At 32.4% G+C, this 24975-nt stretch overlaps 1 protein-coding gene across 1 annotated transcript in view; it reads left to right on the top strand.

Annotated features, from left to right (window-relative positions):
- The first annotated feature begins 150 nt into the window (after positions 1–150).
- Positions 151–24975, top strand: part of LOC106459351 (calcium-activated chloride channel regulator 4-like) — a 38819-nt gene continuing 13994 nt past the window's right edge. The window contains exons 1-8 of the mRNA XM_022385826.1: positions 151–533; positions 3716–4046; positions 5492–5653; positions 12308–12446; positions 18166–18284; positions 21548–21659; positions 22391–22600; positions 22865–23188. Of these exons, the coding sequence (XP_022241534.1) occupies positions 5565–5653; positions 12308–12446; positions 18166–18284; positions 21548–21659; positions 22391–22600; positions 22865–23188 (993 nt within the window). The 5' untranslated portion in view covers positions 151–533; positions 3716–4046; positions 5492–5564. The remainder of the gene's footprint in view (positions 534–3715; positions 4047–5491; positions 5654–12307; positions 12447–18165; positions 18285–21547; positions 21660–22390; positions 22601–22864; positions 23189–24975) is intronic.

The following is a 24975-nucleotide window of genomic DNA, read 5'->3' as shown; positions in this document are numbered from 1 at the left end:
GTCTCCAGCCATTATTATAACGTTATTATATATTACAGTGCGGTATAAACCTGCTTATCATTTTTGTTCTGTTATCAACCGTTTCCTAGCAACTTCTACGTTTTTATCACAATCGTTTGCACACATGAAGGTTTTGTATCCTGATTCAGTCGTTACAAGCAACCATACCAACATTCTATAGATCACAGCGAATTCAAAGAATAACTAAAGTTTTTAAGGTGTGTAGAACAATAAGCTTACGTTTTACATTTCAAATCTGAACAAAGCTACTCAAACCGTAGCTTGAAGTCTGTTGACTGGATTATTGGATATTGTGAAGGACTAGATCATCAGTTAAACAGCCAATAATGTGGATTGCGAAAAAATGTTTAACAGGATTTATTTTAGTGTGTTTGGCTGTCGCGATTTCGTCAAGTGATGTGAAATTGACTGACAATAAGTATGACGGTATAGTCATGGCACTCTCCCCATATCTGTTTGAGAATAATGTCACCGTGAACGAAGGTATTGGGAACATCATTAATAAGATTCAGGTAGTTTTAAACATTATTTAAATTTAATATTTTATTTTATTTAACATAACTAAGCTCATTGTATAAGTCTTATCTAACTCAAGTTTGTTGGTATGATAATATTAAGTTGTTATTTCATTCTAAATACGAAACCAATATTTTGAATTTAAAAAAATAGCACTCGTTAATGACCACGCTCTTTGAAATTTCGACTTTCTGCTTGAAATATTAATTTTACAATAACACACTTCTTACAATGTGAATTGGAGGTTTCCAGAATTGATTCAACAATATGTTTCGAGTGGCATCAAATGGGAGGTGAGTAAGGCGTGTACAAAGGGAGACAAACAGGGTTATGTCCCCCCCCCCCAATACGCACTCGATGATCCAGAATGTAATGCTGTATATTTCTCGGTGATGCCTGTGTATTACGCATGTGTGTTTAATATACTCCCTCCCTCAGTAACGGCCAAATTTATATTCCTACGCACGGCTCGGCAGGTGGGACACTTAACAGCTATCATCTTTGTTCTTGGCAGGCGTAAAAGATAAATACATAGGTGATAGACGAAAAACGGAAAACACGTGATATATCCTGAATAATGAACTGTAATGTTATGTACATTAAGAATTTAAAGTAAAACCATACCTTATTTATTGTAATTCATATATTTCAAAATAATTGAAATTCATAGAAATATGTTTTTCCTAAGAATATTATTCATTTACAAGAGTGATGCCTTAATGAAAATGTCTTGAAAGAACAAGAAGATAACATAGAAATATGTTTTTCCTAAGACTATTATTCATTTACAAGAGTGATGCCTTAATGAAAATGTCTTGAAAGAACAAGAAGATAACATAGAAATATGTTTTTCCTAAGACTATTATTCATTTACAAGAGTGATGCCTTAATGAAAATGTCTTGAAAGAACAAGAAGATAACGGCTAACAGATGAAATACATCTTCATACTTTTTAATTTTTATCTGTTCTTCTAGCCCCCCAGTAGCACAGGTCTGCGGACTTACAACGCTAGAAACCGCGTTTCGATACCTGTGGTGGGTAGAGCACAGAAAGCCCATTGTGAAGCTTTGTACTTAACTACAAACAAACAAACTGTTATTCTATTTTAAAATTGTCTATATTCAATGTTGCTTGCTTGCTTGTTTATAGCAAAGCTACTAAGTCTATTTGTCGCCGACTATCTAATTTTGAACTACTGATCACAGGAAAGGCAACCGGTTGGCATCATCCACCGCCAACTCTTGAGCTACTCTTCCACAACGAATAGTGGGATTTATCACCACATTATAACGCCCCTATGGCTGAAAGGGCAAGCATGTTTACTCAGGTTTCAATCCAGCAAGCAGCAGATTGTGAGTTGAGCACCCTCAACTCTAAGCTATTCGGTGTTATATCTGATATGAGGATTTGAATCTAACAGCCTCTATTTCTTATTTTGTTTATAGTGAATAAAATATGCAACAGGTATTGAAAAGGAAGCGAAAGTTTTCCCATAAATTGTACACGAATAAACTACAGCCGACGAATGATCATATAAATTGATCAATATATGCCCTTTGTTAGCGACATCATCTGTGTATGTTAGGCGTGTTTCCACTATAGTTTTCATGCAATACAACTACAAAATGGCGATTGAAAGCGCCATTAGTTTGAACAACGTGCTGTAAGGACTGGAACTGAGGAATTTAGAGAGCGGTCTTTCCGTATATTAAGAAATTAAATTATGTTTAGAAATGATGACTAGTTGTTTACGACTTGTACTTTGTTGCTTATATTCTTACACGATTAGCTTGAGGATTTACAGTGCTAAGGTATAGGGTACGATCCCTGTAGGTGGCAACGTACTATGTAGTTTGGTGCATAACAGCAAACAAGCAAAGCTAGTAAGTTTAGTTTTTTATTTTAGAATTAATGTTGTCTATAACAAGTAATGCATTAGTTAAAGGCATCCATCGAAAGTCGACATAAGCTTTAGTTTACGGATTTTTTCTTTTTTATACGTTGTATTTCAATTTCATCGAACAATGAATAATTGTACGGTGCCATCCCTAGTAGTATCATGTAAAAACAAAATGCATTGCTTAAAACAACTAAGGAATCAACAGAGTTTTCGATATTTTGACCGTGAAATTATCAAATGTATTTGTATATCAGATCACATGAGTTATCACCTTGTACCTGTTTTGCATAAAAAATAATTGGGGATACCATTGATATGACTTAATATCTAGTTGTCTCTTGTCATAGTTGGAAAATAGAATCTTTGATTTTTCGTTAGAAATTGTTATTTCGCAGTTAAGTAAGTATTATTGGCAGTATAAACAACTTAAGCGGTGGTATGTGAAATGATCCCTGGTGGGTCTTTGGTAACTTTACGACTTACAAAGCTAAAATACAGGGTTCGAAAGAAAGCAGATAGTCTATTGTGCAGTTTTTTGATAAAAACAACAATAAAAGCATCTACAGCGCATCTCAAGAGAAATCAATCAAGCAGGTAAAAAGGACGACAGTGCCAAAACTAATGTCATACCAGCAGCCCATTACAATGTCCATGCGAAGGCTCATTGTCAGATTTCAAATTGAAGAAACGGGTTATGAGTATCAAATTCGACAGTTTTTCAGAACTCTAGCTTTAATTTTCCATGACTATTAAAATTCAGTTAAAGTTAAAAAAGCGGAGTCATTAGTGTCTGATAAATCATTTCCTTAAGGCGACACCTATGCTGTAGCATTGAGAAATTTCATCACAACATTGCGTGCTCTTTCAGACAAATAACTTTAAATCATTAAAGAAAATTAAAGTATCATATGTTTTCTGCTTAAATAATCTAAGAAATGTAGCTAATAGATAACATAAAATTTTTGTTTGTTATTAAGCACAAAGCTATATAATGGGATGTCCGACTTTTGGTGCTATAAACCCTCAAACTTGCCGCTAAGCCACCGGGGAGAGAGGACATAGATTGTGTTGAAATTTTCAATTTTACTAATAGGAATAAATTTTGAAGTTCTGATAAAATAATAATGCATACTTTAACTTGTTTGTGATCAAATTTTATGGGTCAGTTAAAGTAACTTAGGTAAATTAATTTTTTTGGAAGCATGCAATAACCAATTGGACCACTTTACAAGGTACCGTAAGTTTTCTTCTTCAAATTTTGATATCATTTTGTGTAGGTTTTTCTCAATGTAGGATCAGAAAGCTTATTTGAGGTAACAAGAAAGAAAGCTTATTTAGGGAAAGTTACAATCTTGATTCCCAAATCCTGGAAACCGAGCTCAGACGATTGGAACTTTCTACCAGGAGTGAAAGTAAATCCACCTGAAACGGAGTTGTATCAGCTGGCGGATATTTTCATCGAACCGAAAGGAGGTGTGTCTGGAGACATGCCTTATACTCTTCAATACAGTGGTTGTGGCATACCAGGAAAATATATACAGATTACAAAGGCTTACCTGTCAGAACTAAAACCTGTCATCGCAAATCACCCAAAGTTTAAATCAGGAGGTATAAGTATCAAGTTTATTGTTTTTCTAAATAACTTATTTTTATCTAACTGCATTTTACACTTTTACATGTCAAATTCATTTGAAATGAATATGACGTGTCACGAACTGCATTTACAGGTTTTGATCTAAAAATAAAATATCAGAGAATTTTAAAATAATTGAAAAACAGAAAACAATTTATACTTGCTGAATATATAGCCACTTTAACATTTTCACAATTTTTCAAGATATTTGGTTTTATAACCTGCAAAGGGGATAATAAAATATCATTTTTATGAAATTGCTTGTTCAGTGTGTTTTTCTAACATTTTCTTTATCACTTTAATTGGCATTTAAATTCGTATCAAAAATTGTCTTTCACTTTCTATAATTCTTCTTTCATTTTGGATGTGGTGCAAATACAATGTGCCATATTTTACATCTCACAAATAACTCCACTTGTTTGGTTGATATCATGTACTGAGCTCGAGTTTAGATAATTTCTAGTTTAACATGATTTTCAGATAGATTGTCGTTGTGATTTTAAAAATGTTCTTTCTACATACTGAGATGTTCGCCCTATAATGGTATAATTAAATGAGGTTGTGAAACTTAAAATAGAAAACTGGCATAATGTTGAACAACTCATTTATCACATATTTTTGTGAGAGTTTCTATCGATGGGAGGGTTCTTCTTGGTTATTCGATAATATAAAGTCCAGTCCACTTAACGATAAGGAAAGAGATTCATTTCTTCGACAGTAATGTACAAGATTTCTAACGGTACAAGGAACCTTCATTGATACCTCATAAATAAAACTGAACACACTTGTTAAATTTGTTCTCATCTCTACAGCACAAACTCGACATAAATGCATAACACTGATCAAATTAACTAACTCACTACCTGTTTAACTGGCTAACTCATAAAATGACTGACAATTTAATACACTGTCTGAATAACTCCCTCTGGTTACAGGGTTTGAAAACTTTGGCTTCAGATTCGTTGCTTGTGGTCGTTTTAGTTAATTTTACAACAATAGATACATAATATACATAAAATTACATTTTTTGTTCGTGAGAATATTTTATGTTTTAAGTTGAATATTTAGAAAAAAATTATATTCCGGTATATCAACATTCTTATCCATGCGTCAATATATGACAAAATACTTTGCAGGTATGGCGTACTGGCACTGAAATTCTTAGCGGAACGCCATACTGAACTGTACCAGCTAAATTTCACAATGACCTACCACAATGTGTTGTGAAATTGTTGAATAGTTTAAATACAACACAATTAACTAAGTGTGTGTACTGTTTTTAATGCCTCATATGCGATTTGAAAAATCGCTTCAGCACCATAAAAATCGTATAACTTAACAGTAATAACCGTTTAGACAATCTCTTTGTATAGAAGGTAAGTTATTTTAATAATGCATTTATATATGTGTATATTTTCAGGCCAACATTTGTGCGTCAGTGGGCGAAGTACCGCTATGGCGTATTCGACGAAACTGGCTATGCAAATGATAATATGTACCCATTGTATTATGGAATTCCCGGAGAGGGAGAATCTGTACACATCACGTCCTGTGCGAACTCTAATGTCTCGTACAAAATTCAGTAAGTATATACGTTGATGATTTTTGATTTAGGTTGAATTGCATATGACTACACCAAAGTAATAATTATTATTATTAAAATAATATCATCGAATGGCATTTGGTGTAACTTAAGTTTCGATATGCTGGTTTTGGAATTATAACTTCTCTGGTATTCTTTTGGTGTCGTTAGTATAACTTCTTTGTTGGAAAGGCATTAAACGGATTAATCGTTCTTGCTGCGACCAGAACTTCGATGTTTATTTATTTTACAGAACATGTTATTTAGGACAACTGTTTGTTTGTTTTAGCACAGTGCACCATGAGGAATTGAACCCAGGACTTAAGCGTTGTGAGCTCATAAACTTGTAGCTAACCCACCAATCATTTAGAACATTTAAAGAAAAAATATTATTGTGGAAATTGTTTTCATAAACTTTCATGTGCATGGCATTTAATTTTCATTTTTATTAGAACTTAAGAAAGAAGAGTTATAGTATTACGAGCGAGAGGGGGGGGCTTTCCCCAGTCGTAGCATGCCTTGCTGTGAATCCAATGATTTATTATTATTATTAACTTTTCGTTGCCGGAAAACTCGATCCGTACATAGTCGTGTGTGACATGTGTTATTAGCTTTTCTGTAGTTTTGCGCAAAATTTCCAAAAGAAACAACTAAATTTCATCAAAATGTTTCTAATTAGCAGCGTACATGCAGCTATCCTAGGACCCCCCGCGCCCAGCCAAACCCAACTTATGATAGATGCACTTGTGATATATTAAAAATGGATTATACTTTGTTCCCAGAGGTTCATATGAAGAGTCCTTGTCCCAACACGCAAATACCCACTTTCAAGGTTCACAAGACCCAAGAACCCGCTTGATATACAGTTGCAACTCGTAAAAGGCACATTCGTCAACAAGGCTGGCGAGGAAATCTTTGAGGCTCCCAACGAATTAACAACCAGATGCCCCATAGTCCCCCCTTGACGTAATATTACATAAAACATTAGGAAACATGGTTTCATTTACGTTATAATGCCATGAATTTTTTATAGCAATAGTAGACTTGGAATGTTGCGGAAGGTAAAAATATTCTTGCATAAAAGGTCTTCATACGACTACTAAACCATTGATTCTAATTAGGACTTTTCATTTTCAGTATACACATATTGGAGTGTAATGAAGATATATCTTTAATTTGTAATTTCTTAGTTTTCAACAAGAAACGAATAACTGTAATATTATTATTTTACGGGAATAGTTTTACAATTCCCAAACAATTATATGGTTTAACAATATGTTATGTAACCTATACAAGTCAAATATTTTTTCAAGACCATAACATAAGAAATCATCAATATTACATAGAAACCATAAAAACTAAACTTCTAAAAAAATCTACGCTAAATAATACTGACTGTGGGTAAAGAATATCTCTTCTAAATACTTATCAAGGTGACTGTTGTAGGCCATGAATTTAGCATTTTAATTTAGATACTTTATTTGACAGAAGGAGTTTTTGATATGACATGACGATTATGTGTGATGTCTACAAGTTTCGGAATATGTGGACCTGACTGACGTCTTGAATTTTCGGAAGTTTTTGTGGAAAAAAAGTATTGTGACATAAATATAAGACCGAATTAATCAGCGAATTACTTATTCAGTCAATAAACCAGCGGTCAGTTATTGAATGTGATATTGTGTTATCGATCGATTACTGAATGTATTAGTCAATCAGTTCTGAATTGTATGGTAGGTACGATAAGAAATTTAACAAGTGACTGTTTAGTGTTGTATGTGGGATAAGCCTATGAACAAATGTACCCAATCAAACTTGTACAATACAGTTGAAGAAATAAACCACTTTAATTAGTTGTCGTTAAGGAAATTGTACGTTGCATTATGTTTCAGAATAATCAAAATGACCCGTCAACTTACAAACTGTTATAACACTGGTGTAAGTTGTATGGGTCATTTTGGTATAAGTAAACTAGAATGAAGATCAACTTAAAGATGACATGTGCTCGAAGTGAGATCAAAATTTGGTGGAAATAACGAAACGTAAAGAAAAGAATAAGCAGAAAAAAAGTGACAGAATAAATAGTAGATATAGAAGAAAGAAACAGAAAATTGAAAGAATATGAATAACAAAGAGGCATAACATTACAAGAAAAACAAGATGATAGAGACAGAAAATTACAAGAAGAACAAGAAGAGAGAGAGGCAGAAAATTAAAGGAAGGCCAAGGATAAAATTGTAGAGAATCTATATATGGTCAAAACGTAAGATTCGGGTCTTTGGTAGAGGAATTAAAAGAAAAAGACTTAAAATTAAAAGAAGAATTAATGTAGAAATTAAATCAATGGCAGAATAAAACATCTGGAAAATAAATTTGTGGGTGCAATTGCTAATCCAGTTACATTTCTCTCTAAAACACCATTTCCTAAAAATAAGGGGGGGGGGGTGAGAACCCATTTAATGTACACCTATTATCACTACCGTTGTACGATCTATGACCACAGAATTTTCCTGGACTACCTATGTTATTACTTAATCCAGTTTTAATATTTAGCTGGAATATTTCACAACATTGCTCAACTGATAAACCAATAGTTTATGACGAGAAAATACTGTTGAAGGCATATTAGACTCAGTTCGAAATTGATTTTAAAGAGAATGGATGGAATATTGTATAACGTCTCTATCATCTTGATGCCCTTTTAAAAAAACCAGCTTTAGCAAGATTAAGTAATTTTCACGCTAAGAGCGTAACAACTATGAGTCATTGCTGGCTTCTATATCATCATATTTTAAGTGTCACACGAGAAAGGAGTATCAAAAACACAGTTAGGAGAAGATGAAAGATGAGATCTAATCAGAATTTGCAGAAAAGGCTTGGTTAATTATTTTACCCTGATATGTGGATTTATTGACACTTGACTAATTCATAGATGGTATAGTGGATAAAATATGAGGATTTGCCTAAAGCAAAATAGCTGTATTTCTTTAAATGGAGCTCTTGAATTAGCATGAAATTTGAATCCATTAGGCGCAGATAAACAACTAAAGGTACCACACAGAAATTACTAGATTAACAGTAAACGCCAACTCTCTGACAGGATTCATTAGACAACTAGTTAAAAAGAATGGAAGAAGTATAACCAAACGACAATAGGTCTTTCAGCTGTAACTTAAATTGGGCATATTGCAAAATCTTGTGGGGAGTGAAAAATACCACAAAGGTTGCCAGAAAAAAAAAGAACTGTTATAAGTGTGGGAACATGCACATTACAGCTGAGACTGAAAGTAATTAGTTGTTGATAATAAACCTAGAAAAATTACAGATATCCCAGTAGAAATATGATAATATTTAAATATAAATAATGTAATATTTAAAGCGACCACTACACCAGTTAACGGAAATATTTATGTGAATCCTTGCAGTATGTGAATGAACACTGGTTCCACGGCTACAATTTTTGACCTGATTTGGTAATGAGAGGTGGGAAGTTACCTAGAGAGGATTTGGTTTGTTTTGAATTCCGCGCAAAGCTGCACGAGAGCTACTTGCATTAGCTGTCCTTGCTTTAGCAGTGATAGAATAGAAGGAAGGAAGCTAGTTAACACCACCCACCGCCAACTACTGGACTACTCTTTTACCAACTAATGGTGGGATTAACCGTCACATTATAACGCCCCCGGCTGAAAGAGCAAGCAAGTTCAGTGACGGGGATTCGAATCCTCCACCCTCAGATTTCTAGTCGATTGCCTTAATCACCAGCCCATGGTAGCCCCTCCAGAGATGAAGCAAGAAGACGGATTGGTGCGAACAGCAAGCAGTCATATAGTTCAGGAAAAGGAAAGTTGGAAATTTCTCTCACCATAAGAACATTTCTACATATTATAGTGTATGGGTGACTGACATAGATGGAAAGTGGATATGACAACATGTGGAGACATTAATGTGATGTTAAATTAGTTCCAAATACCTTTACAGCCTACGACCAGAAAATACTATCGCACTATACCACAGTTACATCACCAGATGAGCATAGACATAACGAAGACAGTCGACCTGGAGTACATCTGAGCAGAATCTAGAAGAGTAGTTGGTCCAAGTCAAAAGTCATCTGTTATGATTGCCTTTGGAAGGATGTTAACAGGGGCCTGGCATGGTCTAGTGTTGAAGGCGCGAACATGCTAGCCCTTTCAGGCATGGGGGTTTATAACGTGACGGCCAATTCTACTATTTTGGTAAAAGAGTAGCCCAAGAGTTGGCGGTGGATGGTGTTTATTAGCTGCCTTCCCTCCAGTCCAATGTTTTCCCAACTATGGGGCGCAGTCTTTTAGCGGGAAATCCCAAACTAACGTCAGAAGAAACAGAAGGGTTAGGAACGACGATAACCTAACAAAACTATCACTTTGCTCTCAGTGCTTATCTTTTTTGTTCTCTCATTTACTCACCACTTACAAGCATTTTTAATTACAAAATATTAAAAACAGGTAAAGAAAATGTTGGTTTTGCTGTTTCATTTGCGAAAATTATTTTAATGTGAAGGGGGGGGAGCAACGGAAACTTTGCTGAGTTAGGGGTCGCCGCTATATAAAGTTTGGAAAATACTGCTATAGCCTATCACTACTAAAATATGGATGACTAGCGGAGATAGCCCTCTAGTAGCTTTGCGCGAAATTCAAAATAGACAAAATAAATCAGACATCAAAGCAACCAACTGGTCAGCTTCATCAAAGACTTTGTTAAAGATAAGTTAACCTGCTGGAGAGCTCGAGGTTTTGTCCAGACCACTTCTAGTGTGTCAACAACTATGGAGCAACCATTGGAATCCCTCAATCATCTACTTGAAGAGAATTCCCCCAGTGATAAGACACTAAGTGACAACAATATATAAGAGGTCACCCCATCTTTGTACCACAAGCCACTGAAAAGAAAATTACCAAAACGATTTAGTGAATTAACTGGTTAGGGACAGTAATTAAGATTGTATGTTTGTTTTTAATTAAACACAAAGCTACACAATAGGCTATCTGCGCTCTGCCCACCACGGGTATCGAAACCCGTGGTTCTAGCGTTCTAACTCCGCAGACATACCGCTGTGCCACTGGGGGACAGTAATTAAAATAAAAAAGATTTTGTTCTGTTATTTAGAATTGTGATTGTACTTGGTTTAACATATTTAATTAATGATTTAGGGATTTTAATGTATATTTATGAGTAGTAATTTTTATCAATTGTGAATAGTGACTTTATTACTAATTATATACTTTTAACTTCAATATATTATCGTTTTACTTGTTTATTCCCGTTGTTCAGAGAGAAAACAGTGTTGTAGGCAGTGTTCTAATATATAAAGTTAGTTATTTTGTTTACCAGAGAGAGAGAGTTTGACATGACGTAATGATATTGTTATTGTGGTATCCATGGAATACTGAATGCATTAGTCAACCAGATTTCTGTTGTGTGTTATAGATAAGAGAGGAAATTTAACAAGTAAGTAGCTGTTTAGTTTTATTTGTGTGTTAGGCCTAATAACACACGTAGCTCGTAAAATGTGTACGTTAAAGTCGAAAAAATAAATTGTTTTCGTCAGTTTAAGTGAACTGTAAATTGAATTATTTTTTATCGATTAATCAAAAACAACTCGCCATGATAACAGTTACAACATAACGTTTGAAAGTTTCGCTTTGTCTGATATGTTTTTACTTATTTCCTATGCGTTTGAACTAGTAGTGACTATGATATTCACATTTACATATTATGCTATTATTTGGAATTAAAACAACCTTTGTTAAAACATCTCAGATAAATTTACCGAGAACTAAGGGAATCGTCAACAGAGGCTACTTACACAATGGTAGCAAAAATAGGAAAAAAATTATCGTAATAGTCTGAACCTATAAATTTCGAAATAATGCAGTAGCATGAGGACCTTAACCGCCTATTAGATATACGTTAAAGTAATGTTTACAGTGTTACGTCTACACTAAATTATAATATCTTATCTCAATGTCACAGTTCAGGATTGTTACTGAAATAGGTGTCACAATCTACTCGTTTTATCATCTAAAGTTTCTAAACTGAAAGCGTACTGATACTGAGTGATGAGATATTAGTTTCTTCTGTGTCTTTTTTTTTCTTCCATTCATTTATTCACAAAAAACAATGTGATTACTATTAAAAAGTTATTTCAACTCTGTTTATCCACTCCACAGACTAATACTTGTATCATAACTTTTAAGGATAACTTTATCATAATATTCTTTGACTGATACAAGTATCAAGACTTTTTTTCTGATGGTTCGCGTTTTTTTTCGAATTATCAACCTTTGAATTATACTGTTATTTCCTCGTAGTAAGCGGAATAAAACAGTGGAGATTAGGATTTTTAGAACACCGTCATTCTCAACAGAGAAAAGTCTAGGTAGTAGTGTATGTTATATCTTCTTCATCATCGAACCAGAAATTCGTTTGTCAAACTCCAGTGAATACTTGGTGAATTGGGTAAAACAGAACAATAGCGACTGATTATACATACGGCTGAGAAGTATTTACACTAATGCTTAAGTTAATTCATAACATACGATCGCAATAATTTACTTTTAATATTATCTGTATATATATATATATATTTATCACATAGTTGTATTGTATTTTCAGGGATTCAAATGCAGAGGAATGTAAACCTTCCGTGGATCCAAACAATGGACGACCCATTGGTAACCAGTGCTTTCACAAACCAAATGAAGAAAATGAAAATGTGCTGTCTTCCATCATGTATTACTATCTTTTACCTAACGTATGTATTCTTTTACACCAACCTTTACTATTGATCTATCTTCTGATCTAAAATACAAAATATCAGTCAACAATATATCAGTATTAGTAACTTGCTAAACCTCTCTCGATTTTTAGTGGTATTGCTTCCTTAACATTGTTACTAACATTTTCGCCCCATAGTCCAAAAGAATCTTTTTTAAAAGAGTTTACAGTTCATTAGGATATATATATATATATTGGTGTATGGTGTTGTTTTCTAAATTAGCTTCTTCAGATAGTTCTCAAATATATAATTTCAAAGAAATGAAAGTAACAACACCTTTTAACAATACTTTTTCTTTCTCTCTTTCTTCCTCTTTAATGTTCCAATGGCTCAGCGGTATGTCTGCGGATTTACAACGCTAGAAGCCTGATTCCGATAACCGTTGTGGGCAGAGTACAGCTAGCCCATTGTGTAGTTTTGTGCTTAACTACAAACAAATCATCTTTAATTATTTTTCACTAGATATTTCACTGTGCTGAATAATTATAACTGTTTGAGGGATCCCTCATTGTAAATGGTTTAATACAGATTTATTGCAATGTTTCACTATGTTTATTGCTCACTATCATTGTGACGTACGCGTGTTTCACATAACGAATAAGAAACAAATATGTTAAATGCATTATTGAATAAGATAACGTTTTCAACCTAGGTTACTCAATAATCCATAATCGAAAACATTTTTAGTATAGTTGTAGTTATAATACTAGTTAAAATTTAATCATTTTATTGTTTTACAATATGTTGCTTCAGTTTATAAGTATATTTTTTATAAGAAATGCTATAAAGTGATACTTTAATGCAAAAAGGAGATTTAATTTTATAATTTAATTTAATAATTAATATCAGGTTTAGTTTTTTTTGTTGTTTAAATAAGAGCTCCGTTCCTTCACAAAACATCTAGAAGAAATATTGATAGAATAAAGCCACTCAGCATATTTAAAATCTACAGTACACAGGTCATGGAGGAAACAAAATGGTTGAATTTGCATAATTGAGAAAAATCAATGTTGAACCAAGCTGTTATTCTAATGACACTAAGTAATATATTTAGAACAAATTATTATCTTATTGGTCAGAAGTATTTGTCGATTTATTGATTTATCTTAATTGTTTCTTCCCACGTTTAGCGGGAAAATGTTTGCTTAGTATTGACATCCATATTTATGACCCACACTTTAAAATTAGGCTGAATTTTTGGCCAGAAGCAGATACTTTCCTAAATAATACTTCTTTTGACAAACAAAGTGATGTGAATGCATCAACTCTTTGTCAAAAGAAATATTTGTTTCCGTTTATAAACTGTTTGATATTTATAAAGCTTTGCACAAGTAATCCCTTATGAAATGTATTTATTAAGTTATACTGTTTCGTAGCAAATTCTCTGTCATTTACCTATTTTGGCCTATATTAATGACACTTTCTATGACTTGATCATAATTTGTGACATTTATTTAACTGTGATAATAAAATTATTCTTAAATAAAACATATTTTCCCAAATTAAAAATTATGTTACTTTAATATTACTTTTCAATCAAGTAAACTCATTTTTATGAACCATGCTAACTTTTATTATTCGTTGCAATAAATCATAGAAAAGTTCATAAAAAGACAAGTATACGAATCAGTATGGATTTTATTGACCAATAATAGTTACCCTGGGAGTTCAGACGTGCGCGCTGATTGACTGCCTTGTGTGGGGGTGGGGGGTGGTGGAGGGGGGCAGAGACGATGATGTCACCAAAGACGATGACATCGTAGTTCCAAAAGTGTCACTAGAGGGTGCATTGCTAGGCCACCATAACAGGTGGCTAGAACAGACGATTACATAATGTTTCAATGACCAAACTGAACTTTCAATTCTATCAGTCCCCTATCTTCTTAGTTGAGTCCCCCAGTGGCATAGCGGTATGTCTCCGGAGTTACAATGCTAGAAACCGGGTTTCGATGCCCGTGGTGGGCAGAGCACAGATAGCTCATTGTGCAGCTTTGTGCTTAACTTCAAACAAACAAACAATCTTTTTAGTTGAAGGTTGGTTGAAGCATGGACAATAATGATGTCAGTACTCCATAATGGTTTTGTGTAATGTAGAAGAAAGTTTTACATGTGATCTATCTAGTTATTGATGATGAATTGAGACAATGAGCTCATCATCCTCCATTTATAGAATCATTGTCTGTATGTGTGTGATCACGTGACGACCTTCGTAATTCCTAACAAAGTGATGTCAATATCCAGATTGTATGTATGTGATTTCCTAATAGTGTCTTAGCACATGGACTCGGTCAATTTGACCGACCAAGTGACTTCTTTGTACTTGGTTAAAGTCTTAATAGATTTGATACTTATGACTTTTAATATAGTGTGTATATCTTCACGAAATGTGGCAGTCTTTCAGTAAACATTATAAGTCTTTCACACACAAAAACATATTTTAGTGAAGTATTTGTTTTGAATAATCTGTGTGCAAAGTGATTTTCACGTAAAGATTAAAAATAATTTTCTGCATCTCATCAAAAATCTAAGATTTGATTTGTGTATTCCCTAAAACCTTCTAAATACATTTCAAATATTTGTTTTCACTAAAACTTTATATTTTATCTGTTATTTTCTCTATCATAACTCTATAGAACATTGGTCAATTTGACCGACCTCGTAACCACCAAAAAAAAAACCTTAACCGTAACTAACCTAAAGAGATACCTATTTTTACATTTTAGTGATTTTTATAATGATAAATAAAGAATGCACATGAAAAACAAGTAATAAAATACTTGTCTGGGCCTTCTATTTTTGTTGTCAACGATACTTAAGCCCACTTTTATATACTAACGGTAGTAGTGCACTAGCTAATTTTTTTAAAATTAAATAATGCCCAAAGAACATAGAATAATAACATACAAAAAATGGATAATTTCTCCTAACTCTCACAATTTTACTGGCTTTCTAACTATGCGACAAGAGCCATTACAAATTCATCCAAGCTAGTTGTTATCTTTCCCATGGGGATGAAGCTTTTATTAACAGTGAAATTGACAATTCTCTATTCAGAAAACAAAGGTATATGTTATTTAATAGATAAAAACCTTGGCTTTCTATTGGCTATAGACAATATAAAATTAAATGTAAGCGAGAACTATTAACAAATCCTAAAGAGAGGATGTGACAAGTGAGTGTAGCAAGAGGTGTCTGATTTTCTATTTGATAGCTCTGTAACTAACAAAATTGAAGGCTATAAAAATTATGGTTTATCTGAGCAATTACAATTTTTTGGTGAGTAATTTTCTTTAAATTCCGTGCTTATTGAAAGAGTTGTGGATAGATAGAGAACAGGAGATGCCTAGGGAAAAATGTCGCATTTCTCACACTAAGGCCAATTCAGGATTTTTTTTACTATTGCCTTATAAAATTAAGAATTTAAAACTTATATACTATTAAGATATGGATTATTAGCTATGAATTTATGCTATACTAACTGGTATAACATAAACAAAACGTAGTTTGATTAAAATTTGAATGTAAGTTATTAAAAACCAATGACATGCGCAGTAAAGGATGCCTGTGGCAGGGGGTTAACACGAAAATCACCTTGCACTTAGACTATTTAACACTCTGACTCCATATATTCAGGGACAAATCTTTAGTAAACAATTAATTAAAAAATCTGATTTTGTTTGGTTAGAAGAAGATTTGTAATGTTTACTAAAAGCTTACCAAATTTTATGACAATACACAAACTATAAAGTTATAGTATGGATACTTTCATGGTTACAAGGTTGATCAAAATAGCTAAGCCCATATTAAGAGAGTTTTAAGCACATAGCTACACAATGGACTATTTGTGCTGTGTCCACCTCAAATACTAAAACATTTTTTGCATTATAAGCCCTTATATACCTGCTACTGAGCCATTGGGGAGCAAGCTAAGAAACTTAAAAAATATTAGAAAAAAAATTCTTGAATTTCTACCAATAAGAAAACAAATTAACTATTAAATCAGCTCTAACAATAGAAAATGCTTAGCAAACTTAAAATCAGATAAAATATCAATTTTAAATACTTTTTAAACTGCTATAAAAACCATGATACAAAATATCTGCTAACTAACATTATGTTCCATCTTAAAACACTTTCACCATAGTAATAACGTTTACTTTGATAACCTATTGAACAAAAACAACTGTCCATTTCTAAATGTAATATTTTTGCTGCATACATACGCAAATTTCTTTACTATTTGAAAACTAACCTTATTTCTTTATGTTTAATAGTTTCATTATAAAAATCAGCAAAGTTTCTAAACATTTTTCCTATAAAATTTACTAAGGTTCTGAAATGAATTGAATGTATTATATTGAACAAAGGAAGAACATGTGGCTGATGTAGTGTGATTAAGATATTATTATTATTAATTTCCTATCATAAGCTCTAAAGAATACACAAATGAGAATTTCAAGATTGCACTCTTTAACTTCCTTGCTTTCTTTTAATATAATAAGAAAGCTAAAAAAATCTGCCAAAAAAAGAATGGTGAAACTTTGCAAAAATAACATTAACAGCTAAGCTGAAGTGACTAATATCTTTGGTTCGACATTCAGAAATTTCTGAAATCTTCATACACATACTGTGCTCTGCAACACGTACATCATGATAGACAGAGATGAGTTTAAGGTAGGTAAAACATTTGAAATTTTTGAGAAGATAATTTTTATATGTCTCCTTATTGTCAAATGAACAATAATTAATTAGTTCATTTACCTTTTCTAAGGGTCTGTACTAGTCCTCACTGATCCACGGTACTGTAGCCTATACAAGAACAGGAGATGATGAATCAAACAGTTTCAAATCTACAAAGTAATCTCTGTTAATCTGTAAATAAAAACTGTCGCTTAAACTCTTACAACAACTAGCACTCCAGGTACAAATTGTCCATACACCCTATGTTATGTCACATACAAAATCAGTATGAATGTTTGAAAAGCTAGTATAAAATATATATATATATATAACATAACATAGCATTCTGGGACAACATGGAACCAATTTAAGTACAATTTACATATAAATGGTAGGAAATGTAATTAACCATTGAATTTGTGTTTGATATCAACTGTATTAATTACAGTCATGTTAAGACATGTTGATAAATTTCTGCTGGCCCCCCATTTCGTGGAACTATAGCATCATGACCGCAAGTCATGGCAGCCTAGCAACGTGTCCCTAGCAAAGCGACATCTGGTGGAAGTATGACGTTATCATCCCCTTGAAATGTGGCGCCCTCTGACGGTGTGGCTGGCAAGTGACTCTATAACTACTACCGAGATATAACTTTCATTAAGATAAAGTGTAATACGCATTTTTATTAAATAATGATTTTCCTCAAGATAAATTATTACTTTAAACGATAATTAATAAGTAAGAAAAATTATTTTCATAAACATAGGTCATAATTGTTTATAGGGAAAATTAACTAAGCTACTTTGCTATTTTATCATTACAGATAATCTAACTTAATAAATTATGCAAAGCACGATACATTTCTTTAGAATTTTAATAAGTCCTGCTATCAGTCATATGTATTACCAAAATGAAAAACATTTATGAAATGTAATAAATAATAATTTCCATAAACATTTACTAAGTGTTATAAAATCAGACGAAAAATGTAAATCTGTAATATTTTCCATTTAAGGCAAACAATTTCTGCGACAATGGAGACAATGCTCATAACGATAAAGCTCCGACAAAACAGAACGTTCTTTGTTTTGGTAAAAGCACTTGGGAAGTTGTAGAACAAAACACGGACTTTAAGTAAGTGAATATTTGTCATTCGTTTTTGTTATTTCAGAGAAGGAAATCAGGAAAATTTATATTAAAACAAATTTGTCTAAACAAAATTCTGAGATCCTTGAATCAAATTAAGATTTTATGTTATTGCTGTTAACGCAAATTTTATTTTTCCGTGTCAATATCTATCAAGCTTTTAATATAAAGTCCAACTCTATTAAACTTAACACCCATTTCTAATTTTGTCCACACTTCAAATTTTTAAAAAGTCCAATTATATATTTTTTGGAAATTACACAGGAATGGTCATAATGGATGCAGTAACTACTACTATCGATTAGGCTCGAGTAGATCACTCCTCTTATATATATCTACACACATATATATTTCATATTTTAGATACACATATATATACATATGTACCATTTACACACCAGATTAAAGTAGATTTGCAGCAGTAGTCTGACTTAAGAGATATTTATAATATTACGCTTCTCGGAAGTTTCATAAATTATGAAAAATTTAAAGACGTGTATTTGGTTTAAAACTAAGAAAGTTTTAGAAAAATAGAATCTATCTGAATCTTGCAGTTAGCTACGGTAATTGTGACTAAGAATATCACAATATAAGCTATAAGCCACATTAAACCTACTGCAAGTCCTTTAAGCAACTCTTACCCAAATCGTAATTTTTGAATTGCTTTAAATTTATCCGATTGTGTGCCTCGCGTATTCTGAATTTTGTCGTTTAAATGTGATTTGAGAACCCATGTGGGGAGGTTTATGCAACACTAATCCTCTTACCTCTTATCACTACCTCCAAAGCGGAAGCAAGAGTTTGTGCAATTTTTCAGAAACCAAAGTTACATAGTACCAATAGGATACAAGTTTTTGAGGGCTGTTTGTGTGTAAGGTTTATCAATTTGCCTCAGCTGTTTAATATCTCTGCAGTATATATCAAAACTTTTGGTAACGGAAAATTCCATATACAGGTTCTGTACTATGAAGAATAGAATACAATTAACGATTGAATTTTTCGATAATAAACTATTATTATTTTTTTGCTAATTTACTTATAAAAGTTTAATGTACAGTATAACTTATTTTGCTCTTTTTTGGATGATAATAAAACAAAACCTACAATAATATAATAATATTCTTTGAAACAATGTTCTCGAGTACAAATTAACATTTTCCGAAATGTTTTTAATTACCGACTGCTGTTTCATGCTTACGTGAAACATGCGATCATACTTCGAATTGAACGCCACTTTGGAACTTGTATGAGGTAAACCTGTTAATATGCTCACACAAACACACACATGCACATATAATAATAAAATTAATTAAATAAGAAATTTTGGACATCACTTCTCTTCAGTTATTCGCATAGTTCCAGTAGTTTAAAAATGATAACATTCCTAAAACAAATTAAAAAGATACAGCTTGTCTTCTGTATTGTTGCTTCGTGTATTTTGTAATTTTTGTAACGAATGCAGTTGTATTATATCTGCTGAAGCTATGCGAGTAATTGAATGGTATTGGTGCCTAAAATGTTATATTTAAGTAAAATAGTTTATTTTTATTTTTGAATGCTTATTGGTTATTTTGCAATTTTACCGACATTTTTTCATAAAAGTAAAAAGTTTGAAGTTTGTGGGATAATATTTATTCGAAAACTTTGAAGACAAAAGAACAATGCAAAACCACGTAAATACAAAAAGTCAATGGTAAAACAGAGAAAAACACAAAACAACGCAAGTGAGGATTGTATAGAACTATAGTATTATGCAACGAATCTCTGACGTCAACGCGAAAGAGATTTACACACATATTTATTTCTGACAACAGTATAAATAACGAAACAGTTTGTTAGAGAATGATGTAAAAGAAAGAGTGAAAGATAGCCAAAAAATTGGAGAAGTTTCATAAAAAAGCACAAATAAAAAATAATGCTTTACAAACTACTATAACAGTAAAAAAAAACAAACTTCATATAAGATAACTTTGATCTCTTTAATCTGCAGGTATAAATTTATGAAACTTTCAGGACATACTGTTGAAGCTAGAACAAGTTTTTAGTGGGAGTACTGAAATCATTGAACAAAAGCTAAACCCCTGTATATTCACGAATTACGCATGCGTAGCCCTCCCCCCTCCGTAGGTCAAGCCAGGAGGTGCTTCCCTACTCTCAACACCCCTATTTTTGGCGCCCATTTACTGTTTTGAAACAAATGGGGTCTATGAGGTATCTGTTTGACTTATTTGATTATAATAAGATGTGAAATGGTTTTTAAATTTCTTTTACAATTTGTGAATTATTTCAGTACAAATGACTCATTGTGACTAACTCTAAAGAAATAAACATAAATTTAATCATATTAACTTTGAAACTCATGGAAAGGCAGCTGTAGATGAACTTTATAAAACCGTTTATTATGTTAAAGTTTTTGATTTAGTCGACTAATTACGAAACATTTAAAATAATTCCGTTGATGTAGTCTTTTAGGTTAGCAATCAGTTTGGATTTTATGAACAGAGAAATGATGCTTGTGCCCCACTTTTGTTTGGGTGTGGCCTAATATTAGCCTGTTTTACTATGGATTCAAAGATCCATGGCTCGCTTTCCGTTGGTGCAATAAACAAAATTATGGTCCGCAATTTGGGTTAGACTGGCCAAAGCTTGGCGGTGGTACTGATGATTAACTGTCTTCTTCCAGTCTGTAAGTTCAAAATTAGGGATAGCTAGTGTAGAGAGGCCTTGTGTAACTTTGCCCAAATACCCTAAATAAACCCCCCTCCCCACTTTGATTCCTAAATAACAACTGAAAGACAGTAAAACAAACATAGGTTTCAACGGCACAACTAATTGCAACAATAGCACATACATTTCTGCCAGTTTGGATGTAATGGGTGAGGGGTGTAACACCAACGTTAGGTTAGCTTTTTAGCTGTAATTCTTAAATAACATCTGAGCAATAACAGTGCAGAATTTCTTTTCGAGGCACAATCCAGAAGAAAGCTGAACAAAATCAAACAGTTATAAAGCAGTTCAGTAATTATGAATTGGGTCTCAACTGACAGGATTCTGTCTCATATACTAATAACACATGAATGAAATCGAAATTAATCTAGAAAACTAAGACTAATTTATAGTATACCAATGTCGAAAAAGTATAAGAAATAAACAATGATTCACAAAATTTGAAGAACACTATCCTAATAAGATAAACTACTTTAATCTTTTCATATTTTTCTATATTCTGAAATGAAATAAATCTTTTCTAGAGAAACAAAGGATGTCGGTAAGACGACATCTTTTCCAGAACTTCGTTTTGTTCAAGAAGAAGATCTGAGAATTGTAATTGCCACTGATTGGACAAATAAGATGAAAGAATTTGTGAGTTTAATTATATTTGATTTCTATGAAAGAGAGGAAAAAACAAACATTTTTCACGTCTTTGGAGAATTATGACAGAGATATAAACCATTGATAAAAAGGCAGATAATATCTTCCTCTGAAATGTTGATTTTGTTCTTTTTATCAGGAACTTTTGTTTTATTTATGGATTTTCATTGTTATCTTCTTTATCGTAAGCAAATAAAAACAAACTATTCCTCTTAAAATCAGCTTAGTGTATTCACTCCAATAAAATAATGAATATAAATCTTAATAACAAAACTGGAAAACCCACATTTTAATAATTTTCCTTTTTAGTAATGAGAATATAAAGATGTAAAATATACGTTTATTAGCAAACTATAAATCTATGTAAGTGGTGGATGCTGTTATGCGAAAACAAAAATTTTAAATTAAGATATATGATAAAGCTCATAATTGTAATATTACAAATATATATCATATATGACTTAGAACTATTTAATAGTGATGTCACGTAAGTTAATAAAACGTTTTTCCAATGTACATATTTTGCAAGAAGAAATACATTTTGTTTATTTACAGTAAATCTTAATTATGCTGTTTAAAGTAACTGTAATATGCAAAATACAACGGTCTTGCGTGGAATTATTTTTCATTTCTGTGGCTATATCCTTCAACTTTTCACTTTATTATTAAAAAAGTAATTATCCTTTTAGTTAAAATGAAATGAAGTTGTATTTCACTACCAGAATAGATTTCAAGCTATAAAAGAAGCAGCCAACTATTTCGCAAAAGACCAAGCACCACCAGGGACTGAACTTGGTCTAGTCGCTTATACAAACGAAAGCAAAATCTGGACAGAATCTTTGAAAACAGTACCAGTTTCTCTATCCTTTTATGAGTTGGCTTCAAACACCCAGTCAGCGTGTATGAGTTGCACTGTTAAAGACTGTATAAAGGTAAGTTCATTTTAAATTAAAGCCTAATATACAGTACAGTATTTTTAATCAGGATGCATTTCTTCTTTCTTTGCAATATTTATTAAATGTGTTTATATTTTACAGTTTATAAAAATACTTATTTAAAACCATAAACTTTCTAATCTATAGTTCTGTGCACAGCAGGAAATTTCTCTTATTGTTCTTTAGACTTATGATGGTGATACAACGTTATTTTATTGTTATTCAGACATATAATGGTGATACAACGTTATTCTATTCTAGGTTCTTTCATCTAGTGGTAAATCTGCAGCGGGGGGGAGCATCGTCATGGTAACAACAGGTGAAATGGATAAAAAAGGTGTTGATACAATTAGTGAAGTACTTGAGAAAGAGAAAGTCAGACTGTCTTTAATACTGTATCCTGCTTCCGAAAATGCTAATCCTGATTTAGTGAAACTGGCTCACGACACCAAAGGCCGTACTTTCCAAATCAAAGAAAAAAGTTTAGATGAGTTTACAACAATAACATCATTGCTTGAGCTACATCAGGCTTTTCAGGAAGTTATCCGTGGGAACTCGTGGGAGGCATCAGACATTCCAGTTACGGTATGTGATTTTCTTATATTAGCCAAGCTGTTTATAAATCTGCAGCATGATACAAAATGTCACACACTGAGGATAAATATACGTTATTTAAAAATAAAATGTAACAAAGCAACTCAATTCACAAACGATTAGTGATATCCGTTAATTATCAGTACTTTATTCTTTTCTGAAATTGTATAGAAACAATTTTCATATAACAGGACAATTTACGATATATATATATATATATAAACTATAATTCAAGATGGTTGCGCTTCAAGATGAATAGATTGAATACTTGAATCATTTCTTTTTTACCAAACTGTACTGCATACACCAAAGTCGTCTATATTTATTCGGTTTTATAGCATATAGGCTACTCTTTTATACAAAAACTATAAAAACCAGGAAAGAACTAAACATTTTTTGAAAAGCAATAAATTTAAGTTTATAGTTTACATGAAATGTACAGATATTGTTTATTCAAATATAAATCTTGGTTTTAAAATCTTTAAAAACTCAGGCTACAAAATAAATTATCTTATGCCTAACGTTTAAAATCAAAACCTATTAGAAAGTCTTTAAATTAACATCAACATCAAAATATGTTTAACGTTAACAATAATATTACTATAACAAAATACGTAAATAACTTTACAATGGTTACGATTGTGCAAATATGCAAATTAAGCAACAAATTAATAGAAATTTAGAGTCGAATGAAATAAATACATTTTTGGATTCGAGAGTTGTTAGCACGACGGAATGTGCTTGGCGCTTTTTTGAACTTGAAATGCATGGCCAATCACTTACCCTAATAAGGTTTCCTATACATTTACCAATGGAACAATTAACATTTTATTGTTGGAAAAGAAGAGCATTCAATGATGTATGAGTTAAACGCATTGTTTAAGCTAAATCAAACAGATCCTTATGCAAAAATGTCTCTTATATGGACATACCGAATCACTATGTGTAGGAAAATACCAGGTAAGGCTTGGAAGCAAAGAAAACGAGGTTCAGAGACAATCACTAGTCGTCTATATGCTGACGTACCTCACAATAGGAATTATATTATTTGAGATTGCTTTTGTTTCATTCCAAGATTTGAAGATCATGAATGGAATGATTTGTTATACTTTTAGAGAAGCAGCTAGAGGATTAAATCTTCTTGACAATGATGCAGAATGGGAAAGATACTTCAAGGAAGCTGCGTTTTCAATGTGCCAAATCAAGTGAGACAAGTTTTTGCTTATAAATTTCTATAAGGCCTAGAACAAAAAGCTTTGATTTTCGTTACCCTACAGACCATACGTAAAAACGCTCGACCCTAAGGTTTTTTTTCAACACTTCTCTAAAAAATATCTCCCCACCAACTCTAATGAAAAATGCCTTTCGATTTTTTTTTCATTAGATTCTTGCACCAATCTGCTATCATATTGTTCAAGGTGAAGGTTATAAGAAACCACGTTTCTGATTGTTTAGTTGGTGTGATGTGTCAATAGCTCACAGCCAATTATTTCTCTCAACACGGGTTGAGTAAAATTGACTGGCCATGTGACCACTTTGTACTTGTTATAGTTTGATACTATAAATTATGATTATCTTCACAAAATTTGGCAGACTTTCAATAAAAACCACAACTCTTTTATATGCAAAAAATCAGATTTCTAGTGAAGTAATTTTACTAATAATTTGTCCGTGAATATACCGATTTTTTTTTTTTACCAGTCTGAGTTCAAAGTGATTTTCATGTTAAGATTAGAAATACTTTTCCTCAAGCCCCCAGTCGCACAGCAGTGTGTCTT

This window comes from Limulus polyphemus, unplaced genomic scaffold (genome assembly GCF_000517525.1).
Source record: "Limulus polyphemus unplaced genomic scaffold, Limulus_polyphemus-2.1.2 Scaffold596, whole genome shotgun sequence".
Classification (NCBI taxonomy): Eukaryota; Metazoa; Arthropoda; class Merostomata; order Xiphosura; family Limulidae; genus Limulus; species Limulus polyphemus.
Note: the sequence above shows the minus strand (reverse complement) of the source record. Positions and strands in the feature narration are given on the sequence as shown.